Here is a 17752-nt window from a genome sequence, read left to right on the forward strand (position 1 = left end):
GCAAAAGCTTTAAAAGGTATACTTGGTTACTTAGAGAATCCCTTTCACAGCTGTTTTCCATCACTTAGGAACCTCCCTGAGTAGAGCAACACTTGTTAGCTTTTGTGTGTTCTTATAGACGTGGCCTGGCCATGTGTCTTTAGTACGGAGCAGTCATTTGATGTTCTCTCTGATTATATCCCTGTAACTCTCATTAGTCGGCCACAGGGGTCTACCTAGCCGCTTTGCCGACTCCTGGTGGGATCCAGATCGCTGGGAAGACCCCCAGTGACGGCTCCTATGAGCAGCACATCTCCCACATGCAGAAGAGAATCAACGACACGATCGCCAAGAACAAAGAACTGTATGAAATCAATCCTCCGGTAAGTGGATGGAGCCTGCCAGCGGAATGGACCAGTTACTGATCGGATGTGGTGTATCTAGAGATCTTCCTGTGGACATGAGTTTTTCCACCTCTCCTTCTGTCTTTGCTTAAACATCTCCTTCTGGATGGGACTCCTCCAACATCGAGTGTACAGAGTACAGCTCTCCTTTGGAGTTTTGCTTCTTGTTATTCCTGTTTCCTGTGATGCCCGTGTGGTGGTGCCTTTACATATATGTGTATGAGTGTGTATGCATGTTCACAGGCGTGGCTTTTGTATACACCCAAAGGTTTTAAACTTTTTTCTCTTGCCTACTGTGACCTGTAAAGTACAACTCCATCACAGCTGTGTGTCTCAATGTAGGAAGGTCTCCTTTCAGTAACTGTTTCTCAGTAAATATTTGTTAAATGTTTGTTAGGTAAGTGGTTTAAATTTTTCTCTTTTGGCTGGCATATTGACTTACATCCCAGCACTTGGGAAGCTGAGGTAGAACAGTTACTGTGTGTTTGAGGCCAGACTGGGCTGCAGAATGAGACCCTTCTTGAGCAGCGAGAGCGCAGTAGGGCTGCAGAATGAGACCCTTCTTGAGCAGCGAGAGCGCAGTAGGGCTGCAGAATGAGACCCTTCTTGAGCAGTGAGAGCGCAGTAGCGGGGACGCCTCAGTGCCTGCTCCTTCTTTCAGGTTGGTTGCCACGCTCGCCATAGTCAGTCCCTAAGCTTGCAGCTGCATCCCCTTTTCGCACAGTGCAGACACCTTCAGCCATAGTCTGAGCTAACAGAAACGTGCCACAGTTACAATTAAATCACTTTTAATGAGTTTCAGATGATAACTACTCCCACAAAGTGGTACTGCTTGAGTAACATTTTAAGAATTTTATACATAATTCTAGTTTGGGCTGGTCTTTTGATATGCTGCCTCAGAATTCATGCTTCACTTATAGCTTTGGTTCTGTTCTTGGAGCAGAGTGGTAAAGCTGAGGGCTCACGGATTTGATGAGAAGTGTGAGGCTCAGTGTGGGGCCACTGGGCCTTTGCTGTTCAACCAGCTTGAATTGGGATTTGCTCTAATTATAAAATACACTTTGAAAACAGTGTAAAAATAGTGTAAAATATCTCTTCAGTATATTTATTTTAATTACATGTTGAAAATGTAATGTTTTAAATATAATGAGATAAACAAAAATTCCATTAAACTTAGTTCTGTTTTTTCTTTATTATATAGTGTCACTTGCTTTGTGTTTCTGCTGGACAATGACTTGAAACTTAAAAACAATGAAATGCTGAAGTGTTACCATATTAATATCTGAAAAAATAGTCTTAAAAGCTCTCATAGCCCTTGCTAATAAACATTTGCACATTGTTTTTCTTCTGTAATTACATTTTGGTATTTGAACATGCTGTTACAGTGTTTATGCCTTTTGGGTTCGATGAAGCTGCTGCACTGGAGCTCCGTGTAGTTTGTTGGTTGGTTCCAGTGGTGTTCACTGCTCTTTCATATGTGACTCCGTCCTGATCGCCCATGTGCTCTGCAGCCACTCTGCCTGCCAGGTGTCAGTGAGGTTCCGTCTTCCACTACTGTGATAGTCAGACTGTGCATCGTCACTCTCATCTGCACCACGAGCAGGCTCATGCTCTGTGTCTTGCCATTAGTCCTTAAACAGCATAGTGTAACAACTGTCTATACAGCTTCAACTCATGTAGCTCAGTGTAGAACACTGGCCTAGAATGTGCTAGGCCCTAGATTTGATCTCCACTTCTTCAAATTATGAAAGCACACACATAACAAATTATGTGTAAGTTATGTGCAGATTCTTTGTCATTTTGTGAAGCCTACTGAAACACCTGCATATTTTAATATCCATGGGGTCCTGGAACCATTACCCTGTGAATATGGAGGGGTGGCTGTGAGAGCCTCTTGGAGACAGACGCTCAATAAGAACACAAATTAAGTTACTCTGCCCAGAGAACACCGAGTTGCTCTTCCTTTCATACAGCTCAGGCTTTTGAGGAAGAAGAAAATCTGTTATGATTTTAAAAATTCCAACAGGTATCGATTTTATTCCAGTATGTCTTTTCTTCCTTCAGACACCAAGTATATTAATTGTCTTTATTTTTAGGAACTGTTTGACAAAGTTGGTACCCAGGCTTGATTCCTAGGCCACTATTCGTTCATATAACAATTTTATGTTTTAAGTTGTATATAGCAGTCAGTCTGTACCCACCTTTCAATATGTTAATATTGAGCTGTAGATTTTATTTTCATTATGTATATGTAGGGCAGCAGTATGTGCATAGGAATGCATGTGCTTGTAGAGGCCAGAGAGGGCACTGGATCCCCTGCAGCTGGAGTTACAGGTGGCTGTTAGCTACCTGATCGAGTTCTCTGCAAGAGAAGTGTGTGCTCTTAAACTCCAGCTGCTTACTATTGAATAGAGATGTGGGTCAGTGCCCTTCTCTTAGGAAGATAGCCTTCGCTGACTGCTCCCATTGGATTAAGTTTCCTCAATAAATTGAAAATATTTTTTTTTTGCTTCAGCTGCTCTTTATTGACACTCAGGTGGGCACTATAGCAAAATTGAAAATATTTTGATGTTCAGATTTCATTAAGACAATATATGATATCAAAGTAAGAGAGACTTTTAAAATGATACTACTGTGGTAGCCTAATTTACAAGACTTGACTGTACCAAATATCAAGTGTTACCATTTAGTAGCAAGAGAGGCAGTCACAGAATTCAAAACTCACAATCACAAAAGGTAGTATTCTTTTTAGTGAAAAACAACAACAACAACAACAAATCCACCAGAGCTGCTGCCTTGCATGGATTCCTCATTTAGTTTTTAGCTTAGAGTTGTGTTCTTCTCTCATTTTTCGCTGGTTATAACGCACTCTTTCAGAGGCATGCAGGGCGGGTTCTGTATATAATATGAACGTGTACGACAGCACTCCACGGGTGCCTTGGAACTGCACTGGTTGTCTTTTTTTTTTTTTAGGCACACACCATCAGTGAACATTTTATATTATATTTTGGAAAACCTCTATTGTAACCCTCATTTTTGTAAAGGAGGTTTCTGGGCATCAGCAGCAGGCTTTGCCTTTTGAGCTCACACACTGTGGCCCAGGTCCTTGACTATATGCAGGATGACACTATACACTGATTGTAGAAGATCCATTTTGTTGCTTTTGAAGATTATTTAGCATGCCAAATTGCATAGCTTGTACATGCATTTGGATATGTATGTATTATCTTGTTCTATTACACATACTTTTCTTATTCTTCACATTTAACTGTGGTAGATTTTTGAAAGATTGCTACTAGATAAGAAAGGCTATGAAAGAGTAAATCCCTTTCCTGGAAAAGTTTTAAATCTTTATATAACCAATTGTACTTTGAAATTCTTCATAGAAAATATATACAGTATATAGAAATAGTTGTAGCCTGTATTGGCAAGGTTCTGAGCCCGTTGTAGTTCCCCGTCTGTGCACTAGATGTCAGCTTGACCTTGTTATGCCCTTGACAGTTAACCTGCTTTACAGATGAAAGGAGTATCTGTGTCTTCTGTAACCTGAAAGGTTCAACTTAAATAGAGAGTTCACTGAATGTATCATGTGGATTGTTTTCTTCTCAGAAAGATGCCTATTAGTATAAAACTTTAAAACCAGACAGGAAAATTCATTCTCCATAACTGTATGTCTTTTAGGAGGTATCTGAAGAAATTATAGGATCGCCCATCCCAGACAGGAAAATTCATTCTCCATAACTGTATGTCTTTTAGGAGGTATCTGAAGAGATTATAGGATCGCCCATCCCAGAACCTAGACAGCGTTCAAGACTTTTAAGATCACAATCGGAAAGTTCTGATGAAGTTACAGAATTAGACCTTTCACATGGGAAAAAAGACGCGTTCGTGTTAGAGGTAATACTGCATTGGAATAATGTCCTAAAAGTTTCAGAAGATAAATATTTTGTAATTAAATTCTAACCTGATATACAACTTGTACTGTAAGTTTTACGAGTATCAGTGAAGTTGTGGGCACTGCAGACATGACTAGCCCTGGGTAACTGATGCGGTAATGTGGGTTGGACTAATAGTACAAGACAAGGTGAGCAGCCCTCATCAGAGATCTAAAATCCGAATTGTCCAGAAATTCCAAATTTTGTGGCGGGGGTAAGGTGCTTGCCTAGTGTTCCCGAGGCCATGTGCACAATCCCAAGCACCATGTCAACTGGACACGGTGTGAAGTTGTGATCCTGGTACTCCAGACTATATAAGCCCTATATGTCTCCCTGTCCCCTGCTCCCCCCAAAGAAAAAATTTGAAAGTTCATGTTAAAAGTTTTGGATTTTGGAGCATTTTAGTCTTTGGAGTTTAGGAGTAGGGATGTTTAACCCTTTAAATATGTGTAGATACCAGAGTCTGGAACATTGGAATCTGAAGGGTTTGAGTCCCAGCATTCTAGGGAAAGGACACTCACCTATAATAGTAAACATTTGGAGTCATTTTTTTTTTAAAACTTGAACGTCTTTAATCACAAAATGCACCGTCTCAAACACAGTATCAGTATCACTTTTTATGATTGTATTTGGTAAGTATTGCTGTTCCATTGAATACTGAATACTGTGTATTCTCACTGAGTGCAAGAAATTGTCTTGACAGTCTTTATTAAAGGACAGTTAGAACATTTAAGCTTTTCAGAGAGTGGCCATGGAGTCATGAACCAGTGCTCAGCAGTTCACTGTTTTCTGACCAGTTCCTTTTGCCCTGTCCTGAGAGTAGCTTTAGGAGGGGCAGGAGATCTTCCTACTGTAGAATGGAAGGAGTTGAATGACATATGCATGTTGTGAGGGAAGCATTAGGGAGTAGAATCTGGTGTGTTTACCCCGGTGATTCTAGAAGCTGCTGGTAGAATTGTGTTGGGATAAGAGTCCCAAACAGTGCCTTTGGCTGTCCTAGGATGTCTCCCATGAGAGACGAGCAATTAAAGTGAGATGAGAGGCTTTTAGTTTTTTAAGATTTATTAATTTGGTTTTTCTTTTATTCATGTGAGTATGTGTGTGCACCTTCATGAGTTTTTGCAGGTGCCCCTTGAGGACAGAGAGATCTAGATCCCCAGATCTGGAGTTACAGGAATTCATTATGAACCACCCAGCATGGGTGCTAGGAACCAAAGCTGGATCTTCTCCAAGAACAGTATGTGTTCTTAACTGCTGAGCCATCCCTCTGGCCCCTGAGATGAATTTTCATTTGCAGAAGTAGTAACCTGTTCTCCAGTGTTCTGCAGTTTGAGATGAGTAAAAGGAGAGGTCAGTGGAGAAGCAGTGTGGCTCAAGGAGGTCATAGGCTGTGAAGCTGTGCAAGGTACCATGGCCAGCTGTAATATCAGCACTTCCTGGAGCTTGCAAAAATGGGGATTGTTAGGACTCTACTTCAGATCTAGTAAAAGAGAATTTCAAGGTGGGGCCCTAAAAATATTTTACCAGGCTCTAGGTGGCTAAGCATCACTTGAATTTTGGTCCAGAGTATAACTGATATGACAGCTGCTAACATCCTGGTTGGGCAGAGGCACACAAGAAAAAGTGCTTGCAATGTGGGCAGAAGATGAGGGCAAGGTACAGATTCAGGAGGAGGGAGAGATGGGGAATGCTTGTGATCCTGCTTGTGAGTGTTCAGGGAATTGTGGCTTGCGTTGTGGCCATGACTGGGAGCCTAAACAAGAGTGGAGGTAAGCATGGCTGGGATGTTGGGATAAGAGAGCACTATGGTTCTGTTTAGCCTTGTTTATATTATATATGGACTGTTGAAAAAGCTTCTTGAAAAGTCTATATAAATGTAACCTCAGTATACTTTAAAAGATTTCACTTAGAAGTATTTAAAGTTGTTACTGTGGGGAAATTTGCTGATGCTAGAATTTTGCTTTATGTTACATTTTTTTATATGCATGTATTTGTATGGTGTATGAACATATGTGAGGATGTCTGCAGAGGCAAGAAGAGGGTATCTTAGTTCCTTTCTATTACTGTGAAGAGATACCATGACCAAGGCAACTTCTGGAAGAAAAGAGTTTATTGTGGCTATAGAGCCAGAGGTTAAGAGCCCATGACCATCATGATAGCGCGTGAGCATGGCAGCAGGCAGGTTGGTGTGGTGATGGAGTAGTAGGTGGGTGCTGTCATCCTTTTCTTTGAGTAGGAGGCTGAGAGAGCTAACTGGGAATGTCATGGGATTTTGAAACCTCAAATCCTACCCCAAATGACACACCTCCTCCAACAAGGCTACACCTCCTAATCCTTCCCAAGCAGTTCTGCTATCTGGAGAGCAGGTATGCAGATCTGTGAGCCTGTGAAGGCTATTCTCATACCAGAGGCTGCCATTTAAGGCTGTTGCGAGTATCTCGGTTTGGGTCCTGGGAAGAGCCGCAAGCACCCTTAACTCTGAGCCCTGTCTCCAACCCCCAAGTTAAATGCGGTGGCAGGGGAAATGGCTCTGCATTTTCTTAGTTCTTAAATCTTCTGCCTTTCAGATAATGAAAGTGATTTTAAGGAATCAGGACAACTTCTGTGTTTAGTGGTTATGTGGTAGTTTTATCTTTCTGTTTCTAGATCCAAGCCATGGATGCCATGTCATTTAGTGGTTTTATCTCTCTGTCTCCAGATTGACGACACTGACGCCATGGAAGATGTGCACTCCCTCCTCACTGATGTTCCCCCGCCTTCAGGTACACAGCGAGCTCGCTCTGAGATAAAGCCTGTGTGCCCCAACGTTCTGGCTCCTCTTTGTAGGACTAACTTTCTTTTTAGCTTAGAAATTCAGTTATTGGTTGTTTTTGAAATGGGGTTTCATGTAACTCAGGGTGGCATTGAACTCAGTAATGGAAGTTCTATATTTAGATTTTATTGTTGAGAACCATCATTTCTAAAACCATAATCAATAAAATATCACATTTTAATTATAATTTGTTTTGGCAGGATTTTATAGTTGTAATACAGAAATTATGCCTGGCATAAATAATTGGACATCAGAAATACAGGTAAACTGTTTTATTAATTTGAAACAAATACCATATATATATAAGTAAGTGTCACTTAAATACCTATTCCTTTTGACCCCGAGTAGCAATTACAAACACTTTTAAATTTCATTAGTTATCATTGTTTGCCAGTTTTATCAATTATTAGACTTACAGGGAAGAATAACAAGATGTTGTGTTCTGTGTCCCACCCCTAGATGTTTACATCAGTAAGAGTGGTCAGACTGAGCAGCCTCAACCTGACTAATCAAGCTCTCAATAAGAACTTCAACGGCCTGTGTGAGAACTTGCTCAAGGTAGGAACCTGCCACTCAGAACCCAGGTTAACTGGACCAGTCTCCTTTGTCCCTCGTGCCTCGCATGCCTGTCAGTCTCAGCTGCGCCACATGAGACTCTCTTAAGAGTTGGTACTGTGAAAGAAGCTATTTAATATAGTAGCTAAACTTTCATAAAAATCTAGTACATCTGTAGAGTGGTTTTAAGAGCCTGAGTTATTGACAAACATTAATCCTTTATCAGTGCATTTTCTTTGCATAGAGTGGTAGGTTCTATAATGTTGTGTTAGTTCGTTGCAGTGCATGCTGTGACCGGGCTCCCCTCAGTCCTCTTCCTTCTAAGACAGTCCTGCCTGTGACTTTATGTCCTCTGTGTTTACATGATCATACACTGTAAGCACTTAAGGCTTACTGACAGCTAGTCACTGACACTGTGCTCTCAGAGAGAGGGGCCAGTTTTGCTTTCCTTTCTTGGTTTTCACCTTTTATGATGTAATGTCCTTGGACAGAATTAGTTTCACGAAGCGAGGAGGTAAGTCACCGTCCTCTCTTCCTTGCAGAGCCTGTACTTCAAACTCCGCTCCATGACTCCCTGCTGCCTCTGCCATGTGAACTTCACAGTGTCTCTGCCTGAAGACGAGCTAATCCAGGTAACTTTGAAGGTGCCATTGATTGTGGAAGAGGTGTCTAGCCCTTTGTGCTGTTTTTAGTTTATTGTTACCATAACTAAGTAACTACGACGCAGTGTTTTAACTCAGACTATCTGAAGTATATTAGTATGCATATGGCTGCGTATTTAATTTCCTTATTGCTGGTTATCTGCAGGAGATTCACATGTATCTTCCCACTGAGGCCACAGTAAACAGAATGGGGCTCATTGTTCACGACTTTAACAGTCCCTGTCTTTCAGAGAAGGCTCTTTCAGAAATGTTTAGGTTTAGCTATATATACACGTTGCATATCTGAGTTTCCATAGTTTCCTGATTGAGAGTCTTAATCAGGAAGGGCAAACTAGTCAGTTGATACAGAGTGTCCCATGGTGCTGAAAACAAATTGTAAGACATTTAATGTTGTTAGTGATCGTTTTGCTGATCTCAGTTGTTTCTCTAATCCTAGGTTACAGTCACAGCAGTCGCGATAACTTTTGATAAAAACCAGGCTTTACAGACCACAAAAGCCCATGCTGAAAAGACACTGCAGAGAGGTAAATTTTGATGTCAGGAAGTTAAGTTCTCATTTGTCCGTTGCAGCTGTGTGACAGGTTTTTAGTTTAAAGCTGGAACAGTAGATGACTGCTCAGTAACTGCTGTGTTTGCCTCTCCAGCCTCTACGGATAACGACGAGCTGCTGCAGTTCCCGCTGGAGCTCTGCTCAGACTCACTGCCCGCTCCTGCTTTCCCAGCAACCAAAGGTTGGTCCCACGGGAGAAGCTCTGCCCCCTCTCTAGTCAGCTGAGGAGTCTGCCCTTCATCTGTCATTGTGTGTTTTCCATATGCATGAACGGGACAAAGTATGTGAAGAGATTATAAACTGTGAAGGCCCTTTTTCGTGTGTTCTATCCTTATACTAAAGTTTTAAGATTGAGATTGATTTAAAGTTTGAAGATTTGAGTTCCCAGGGTAAATATTTACACAGAGCGATTTTTGTCTGGTAAATTTTCTTCTAGTAGAGGTCTTTAACATTTGAGATTTTCATAGACTGTCTGGGGGATGTTCAGGTTAGCCAAGAATGTTTCCATCTTTTCACCATAGCTGTCATTGGAGGACATCGTTTTTATAAGAAATTGATAGTTTTTCAAATGGAAAATAATTTCTTCTTAATGGGAAAATTCTCTGGGTTCCTACATTCCATAGAAAAGAATAAGAAGGTTGCTTTTTTCTTTATTTCTCTCTTTTAGTATAATTTTTATTTTAACTTCTCAAAACTGTTGTGTCTAATCTTCTGTTACATAGTCTGTAAATGTAGTTTTATTTTATTCTAAAGTTTTTAGTTGAGAAATAATAAGTTATTTTTCAATTAGGTATAAAATTAGTTATATATTATGTTATATTTATATTATATATTATGTTATATTTCATTTAACAGAAAATTAATTATTATAATTATAACACTTGAAATTGTTCTATCTATGCATACTTTTATTTGATAACAAATTATGTAGAAAACAGAATAAGTGTGTGTGTGTGTGTATGTGTTCACTAAATCATTCAGTGTAAGGCCCGTCTCTCCATGTAGAAATATATGTTTACCTCATAGCCCATAGATTTAAAGAGATAATCCATGTTCAGATTCTGAATTTTATCACCTAGTAACTTTGGTCATCTTTTTTTGTCATCAACTAAATTTCAATTTTGGATTTGTACAGAAAGTCTTAGCAATCCTTAACTTCTTGGAAGATAAAGGGGAAATCTAGTTCAGAGGTATCTGAGTTCAGGTTTCTGAGTAAACATAGTTTTTAGAGAAGAAACTATTATTGCTAAAAATCTTCTTGAGGGACCTGACAAAATGGCTCAGAGTTTAAGGATCAGGTTTGGATTCAGGGCTCATATGGCCGCTCACAACTGTCTATAGCTGATTTCAGGGGATCTGATGCCCTTCTCTGGCCGCTGTGGTTGTCAGTACACATACTCAGCGTAGACATACAGGCAGACAGAACACTTGCACACCTAAAATAAGTAAATCTTAAGAAAAGAATCTTCCTTGGCCTCCTTAGATCCCGCTCTTTTTTGGGATAAAAAGAGAAGCCTCTGCAATGAGAAAGCACCCCTAAAACCTAGTCAATGAAGGTTTAATCTGTTGTTGATTTACAAGAATGTATGTTTGGAGTTGGGGTGCACATTAGCTGGATTTTAGCCATGCTGTCATTGCTGACTGGATGATGCAGAGGAGTAGGATGAAGCTTGTGAGTGTACCCTGTCCATGCTGATGGGTTCCATCTATACTGATGGGTTCCATCCATACTGAGGGGTTCCATCCATACTGAGGGATTCCATCCATACTGAGGGGTTCCATCCATGCTGAGGGGTTCCATCCATGCTGAGGGGTTCCATCCATGCTGAGGGGTTCCATCCATGCTGATGGGTTCCATCCATACTGAGGGGTTCCATCCATACTGATGGGTTTCATCCATACTGATGGGTTTCATCCATGCTGAGGGGTTCCATGCTGAGGGGTTCCAACTACTGCTCACGTGCTCAGCGTTATGAAATGATATTTGTGAACTAAAGAACAAAGGAAGAAGCATTTGGATAGAAGGTCTTTTTGTGAACTGCCCGGAGTGTGTGCGGCTCATTTGAGAAGGCAGCATGAGAGGCCTGAGATGGAGGAAGCCTGTGTGCAGGCTGCTGTGTGGGTGTGCTAGCCCACTGACAGCAGGCCTCCGTCAGCCTGGCTCCTCATGTCGGAAACCTGGAAGTTTTGTACTTTTAAGTGAAATTTTAAAAATTCCTTCAGTTTCTATATGTTGTGGTTCTGTAGTTGCTAACATGTTTATATTGGAGTGGCACACACCTTTAATCCCAGCACTTGGGAGGCAGAGGCAGGCGGGAGGGCTAGGAAGGATGCCCAGGGACTAGCCTGCTCCCTCGGACATTGACTGCTCCTTACCATTCATGGTCTTATAAAAGCGGGGGTTGTTTTTTATTTATCTCTTTTTATGTTGACAGGGAGGGTAGTTTGAAGAGCCAATAATAATATGTTTATTAACAATTACATCTTTGTTTAAATAAACCTTTCATTATTATTTTTTTTTTTTTGTTATCACAATGGTAAATGTCATGCACTGCTTTCATTACATGTATCTATTCTAATTCACTGTTAAGAGTAAACCAGGCTCTGAATTGTCCAGCCATGGTCAGTTTTTCTGTTTCATGATGAATTTGATTTTGTTTTTTAAAGTAACAAAAGTTTATTGGCCTCAGATTTCTGGTTGACTCACTGTCACCTTGATAGTTACTTAGTTTTGTTTGCTGTGAAATATTAAAAGGTGCTGATTTTCCATCACTTCTTAAAGAACGTCAAGTGAAGGCTGTCAGGATTTTAGGAGGAACATACCTGGTATGGTATCACCACGAAGCTTGTCCAGGAGGCCGTGCTGTAAGAGATTCTACACTGCCACGATGACTTAGCCTCCCCTATACCCACATTTTGGACATTTTTTTTCTGCATTTTTTAAGGGTACTTTAAAATGATACCTATAGAAAAAGGAAGAGAGAGAAATAGAGTAAAAACATAGAACCTAAGTGAAGATATCCTCAGTAAAAAAGTTTTAAAATGAGATTTTTTTTCTCATACAATATTGAGCTCAATAATTTTGTGCTTTAATGTTTGTAAAAGGTTAACATTACTTTAAAATCTGAAGATATTAAAAACAAAAAGCCAGGTAGTGGTGTCATACACCTTTAGTCCCAGAACTTGGGAGGCAGAGGCAGAATGATCTCTGTGAGTTCAAGGCCAACCTGATTTAAAAATTGAGTTCCAGGACAGCCAACGCTACACAGAGAAACTCTATATCAAAAACAGAAAAACAAAAGCAAAACAAAAGTCTGAAGACATAAACTTTGAGGTATTAGTTACAGTGAGGTGGTGGACTTAAACAACTATAAGCCGTATACTACTTTAAATCTATCTCAGATATGTTGTAAATCCAATCTATTATAGAATGATAGTTCTATTTAGATGTTGATAGTTTACTACTCTTGAAGTTTAATTAGCATAACTTAGTTTTTATTGGTTAAAAGTACAGACAAGGACCTTTCCATCCATTCGTGTTTTCTGTCTCTGGGCTGCTTTGTGCCTGCTTAGTCCTTCCTGCTCAGTGGAGGGGCTGTAGCCGTGCAGGGCACTCTGTTTAATCAGCCACTGACTGTGGTAGCCAGATTGGAAATCTGTAAGCACTAGTTTTTATTTTTTCTACAAATAAATGTTCTGAATTCTTAACTCTACATAGTAGTTCTTTATGGTACTACAAATAGCTTTATATAGTCATAGTCTCTTGTACATCTGCTGTGTCTGCTTTGTAAAGACTGTATATTTTGAAATTATGATCAAAATGATGACAGCAGTAAGAAAGAATCTGTAAATAGTCTTCATAGAGTTGGACCAAAGCAGTAGCAGGGTAGAGAAGCTATCGGGATTGAGAATGAGGGATATGAAAACCAGAGAGGCAAGCTAGATGGAATCCCAGAACGTGGGAGACTGAGGCAGGCCAGCCTGGACTGTTAGAATATGAGGCCCCAAAACAAATAAATGAATGAAACAAAATGTAATAATAGGGTACACGTATCTAGCTCATTTAAGAGATGGGATGGAAAGGAGGGACTTAAACAGCACAAGGGTCGCTTTCCCTGTCTTCGGGCGCTTGAGGACAGGGAGACCCAGGAGAGGCAGAGCAGTGACAGTGCTCAGGAGAGAAGCTGTAAAGCTTCCCCTGAGAAGGATAGGTGCCCAGACTATGATAAGGAATTCAAACAGAAGAAAGTAGTGGAGGCTGCTTGTCTTGACTTGGAATTTGTGACCCACATGCAAGTTTGTTATATGTTTTTCAATGTATACATTGCTGATATCTTACTGTTGGTTTTCCATTATAAGCTATTCAAATTGAAGCTTTTATTTCTATCTTTATGCCTTAATAATTTACAACTCTTATGTGGCAGTTTCTTTATCAGTTCATCCACATCTAAGTAGCATTATGGATAGGTTTATATCTGTCTTTAGATTCATCATTAACTTAGTCATTGAGCCACCTTTTTATATATAAAGTATATCCAATCATTCATTATATTGATAAAATGCCTGAAAGAATGTCAAAACTCAGTTGTGATTATAGTAACTTAAAACTTTGAATGTTTAAGTGGGAAAATTGTTAAAAATTAAAGACTCTGGGCTATAATACCTTTTACTCTACAAGAGAATATTATATTTGTAGGAATTTTTAAACAGTAATTTTTAAAAAGATGTTCACTCTAAATTTATAGCAAAGCTGATTGATAAATTGTAATGGTGAGAAGTGAAAAGTCACTAGAGTTAGTAGTTTGTGTTGTAGTGGTCTTTGTCCAACGTGTGTTGCTCACCAGAAAACAAGGTGATTTAGAAATTTCTGACTAGAAACTCAGTGGCTCAGGTTCTGGAGGCTGGGAAGGCCTACATCAGGTTCTGGCAACTTGAAAAAGCCTGTAATGTAGTGTGGAGGAAACACCAAACTGACCTTTTACAGTGGCTCCAATTTCCCTGGAGGATGGAGCCATCTAGCCTAACTAGCTGTAGTACTGTTCTCCAGGCAACAGAAGGTCAGCATGCACCTCGGAGGAGCTACAGATGAGAGACGCTCTCGTCACTGGTTATGACAGACTACTGAGAAGGACTTGGAAGAGTCTTTGCAGCTGTTGTTCTGGTCATTAATATATTCATGTCTGCTAGCCCATTCTTAATCTGGGTTTGTTTTATTCTCCTGTTTGTGGATATAGGGCTTGCTAAGTATTGTTAGAGTAAGCTAAGAGAGCACTAATTTGAACCTTATTTGCTCTGCCTGCTTCGATTTATTCCTCTGGGAGTGACAGTTATTACTTAATGGTACCTTTTTGTTTATTTTTAGTTTGCTAACATGATCGTGCTGTACTGTGGAGCCCTGGCTGGTCTGATACTTGCTATGTAGCCCAGACCGGTTGTAAATATTCAGTAGTCCTCCTGACCCATATTCCTGGGATAATAGGCATGCCCAGTGATAATGACTTTGTTAAGCAATCAGAAGTAGGGCCAGTGTAATGACTCTGAGTCATTACAGCTGATCAGCTTGCCACCAGATCTGATGACCAATCTGAGTTCCATTCCCAGGTTTCATATGATTGAAGAAGGAAGTATGCTCCCTGCAAGCTGTTCACATGGCCATGGGCGCAGACACACACACACACACACACACACACACACACACACACACACGGGCAGGGGTTATAAAAGAAGCATGGACTGCTGTGTCTTGACATCAGCTCTTTGCAGGTGGAGTGGGGCTCTCACATGAGAACTCCTTGCCTCGCTCTCTCATGGAGATGTTCAGATGACCCAGACTTCAGGGCTAGCTCCCCAGCAGAGCTTGAATGATGCTTAGTGAGAAATAGTGAAGTCTGGTGTCCTCCATGTAGAAATAACCTGGAGATTGCTTATTGTTTTATTGTTAGAGTTAGCAGTGTGTCGATGAGCCACACTGCATACAGTTGTAGTGCTTTCTTGTTTGAGAGTCTGTAACCTGGGGAGCAGACTATATTGAGAAGGAGCCAAGAGTCTGAGGACTTTTGTGTCTGAGGTGTGCAAATTGGACTGAATTGCCAAAGTTCACTTGTCCCCAGTCCAGCTGACCTTGAACATTTCTTGATGAGAAGAGTTAAGATCATAGCAAGTATAGTAGTCATAACTGGGCTCTTTCAAGTTTTCAGAAAGACTTTTTGAACAGAATATCTATGATTCAAAACAGTTAAAGTTAGGGAATAAAGACCCCCATTATCGGGACTGGAGAGATGGCTCAGAGGTTAAGAGCACTGGCTGTTCTTCCAGAGGTCCTGAGTTCAATTCCCAGCAACCACATGGTAGCTCACAGCCATCTATGAGATCTGGTGCCCTCTTCTGGCAGGCAGGCAGAACATTGTATACATAATAAAGAAATAAATTTTTAAAAAAGACCCCCATTATCAGTGTTTAGGGGGAGAGTGGTAATTTCAGAGAGAAATATATATATATATACTATAAAAATGTATTCATGTAGTCTAAAATAAAGTTTCCTTTTCTCTTCATTTCCCTTCTCAAAAGCATGCACTCTTATTAGCTTATTCTCTGTAGAAAATAACATAGATTTATTTACTTATTGAGATACAAGATTATATATAGGCAGACTGAGCAGACTCACTGCATAGCTGAGGATGACTTTAAAGTTCTGATCCTCCTCAGATCTCTTCCCAAATGCCGGGTTACAGTGTGTACCCAAGTGCTTTTTACAGACACAAACATTTTTCATAGTGCTTTGTACCGTGTCGTTTCCACTTGGCACAGTTTAGGGTTGCCATGAAATCACATACAGCAATACTGAATTATGGAAGAGAATTTTGTTTTGGTGGTTTCTACAATGATTTTAGCTATTCCTCTTTGCTCCTGAAAAAAAGAAAAATTCATAGGATGCCTAATGTGAACTATACATATTCTCTCTCTCTCTCTCTCTCTCTCTCTCTCTCTCTCTCTCTCTCTCTCTCTCTCTCTCTCTCTCTCTCTCTCTCCTGTTAATGGAGATCAAGGCCCAGAGCCTTAGCTTTCTAGATAGACAGTCTACTATGAAGCTACAGTACCCTAACTCTTGGTTTTTTGAAACCGCCTTGAACTCCTGCCTCTACCTTCCAACTTGGTAGGTAGATGTTTATCGTCACACCCAGCTCAGCTGTCCTTTCTGTAATACTCAGAGTCTGTCCTGCTTGGCAGGGACCCCAGAGAACCCTGGAAACCTCCAAGCCTGTAGTGAACTGCTTGTTCTCCATGTATGCATGGAGTCCCTTCCTGCCCTGTAGGGTCTCTACAGACTATCAAGCCTCTGAACACATGTCAGAGCCTCCCCAGCTTCTTCCTGTATTGCCATCTCCTTCAAACTTACTCAGTTCCTCAGCCTCTTGAATCACGAGCACTGTACTAGTTAGGTATGGAGACTACCTGTGGACATGATGATCGATGTTCAGACATGTCTGCAGGTGGCACCTTCACAGATATCTGTGGCCTGTATCCAATTACCATTTCTTAATCAACTCCATATTTAGAGGACTGCCAACTATTGTATGCTCTCCAGTGTTAGCTACTCCGTTTAGGAGAATGTTCTATACAAATCATATCTTGAGTAGTTAGATTTTATTAATTTGAAAGTATTACCAAAATGTCAGTACATTAGAGATGGAAAATACATTTACTTAGTTGACACTTTTAAAAAAAAGTGGACGGCCCGACTAATTCTTACTGTTTCTAATGAGCTATTCTTTTTTTTGTTCCTTGAAACAAAAATGTAAATATGCTAGTGCAGAGAAAGCATGAGCAGCAAAAATATATTGACTTTAATAGTACTTTTACATTTTCACAATATCTTACATATATACAACAAATTCCCATCTGGATGCTACTCTCTAGGCTGCTAGGATCTGTTTGGGGAATCCGGCTTCCTACCTAGCTGGAGATCTGTCACCCTTTAGTACCACAAAGTCTGGCTACCACTAGAGGGAGCTGTTGATAAAGCCAGATGGAGAGGGTGATGTGTGTGAGCATGGGTGGTGTCATAGCGCTAGCTCCCCCCACCCCAACCTTGCCTTCCCCAGCACACTGGCCCTTTCTTCTGTGCTGTTATTCTGCTAGTGTGCTACTGTTGAGTCTCCAGAAACTTGCTTTGTATCGTAGTAAGCAACCATCTGGGCATGGTATTTATTAATGGGGATATTCTTCATGTGAAGGAACTGCATTTTAAATCCTAATACTTGTGTTTGGTTTGCCTTTGTAATGAAGCCATAAAAATTTACTTACTCTATTCTTTGGGCTCACGGAAGATATTAATATCAGCAGGAAAGATGTCCTGGCTTGTGCTTAGCATCGAACTAATGCTGTTTGTATTGTCTTACTAGAACACCTGGAGAGTGCGAGTTCTAACTCAGGTACACCAGCTGCACAGAGAGGTGAGTTTGCCTAACTAAGCACACAGTCACCGTACTACGCGAGAAGTTGTAGATCAGTAGACATAAAATTACAGGCAGAGGAATGCACTGGACAGTGGAATAGACCACAGATACGGTTTTATTGTATCTAGATTGTTTTAAAAATTCATCAATTGTTTGCTTTGTTCTCATTTTATTTTATTTTATTAGTATTTTAATAGTTTTTCTAGTTTCCGAAGTTTCAGCTTTTTAACCTGTTTTACTGTTCATAGAAGGGGTGCTAGCTGCCCCTCCTCAAATCTTGTCAGAGGTCTTATAGCCAGAAATCCAAGCTCTTTGGTTTTCTTGCTGGTTCAATAGCTGGGTTATTGATGGTGGAAAGAAGATACTTGAGTAAGAAATACATAGTGAGGTCCTGGGCTT

At 40.4% G+C, this 17752-nt stretch overlaps 1 protein-coding gene across 24 annotated transcripts in view; it reads left to right on the forward strand.

Moving 5' to 3' along the window:
• Nucleotides 1–17752, forward strand: part of C2cd5 (C2 calcium dependent domain containing 5) — a 95706-nt gene that overhangs the window by 66354 nt on the left and 11600 nt on the right. For all 24 annotated transcript variants that reach the window (XM_057766612.1, XM_057766675.1, XM_057766646.1 and 21 more), the window contains 9 exons: nt 198–362; nt 4140–4280; nt 7017–7080; nt 7331–7392; nt 7590–7688; nt 8228–8317; nt 8784–8871; nt 8992–9078; nt 17300–17350. In XM_057766612.1, the coding sequence (XP_057622595.1) occupies nt 198–362; nt 4140–4280; nt 7017–7080; nt 7331–7392; nt 7590–7688; nt 8228–8317; nt 8784–8871; nt 8992–9078; nt 17300–17350 (847 nt within the window). The remainder of the gene's footprint in view (nt 1–197; nt 363–4139; nt 4281–7016; nt 7081–7330; nt 7393–7589; nt 7689–8227; nt 8318–8783; nt 8872–8991; nt 9079–17299; nt 17351–17752) is intronic.

Source organism: Chionomys nivalis, chromosome 1, assembly GCF_950005125.1.
Source record: "Chionomys nivalis chromosome 1, mChiNiv1.1, whole genome shotgun sequence".
Lineage (NCBI taxonomy): Eukaryota > Metazoa > Chordata > Mammalia > Rodentia > Cricetidae > Chionomys > Chionomys nivalis.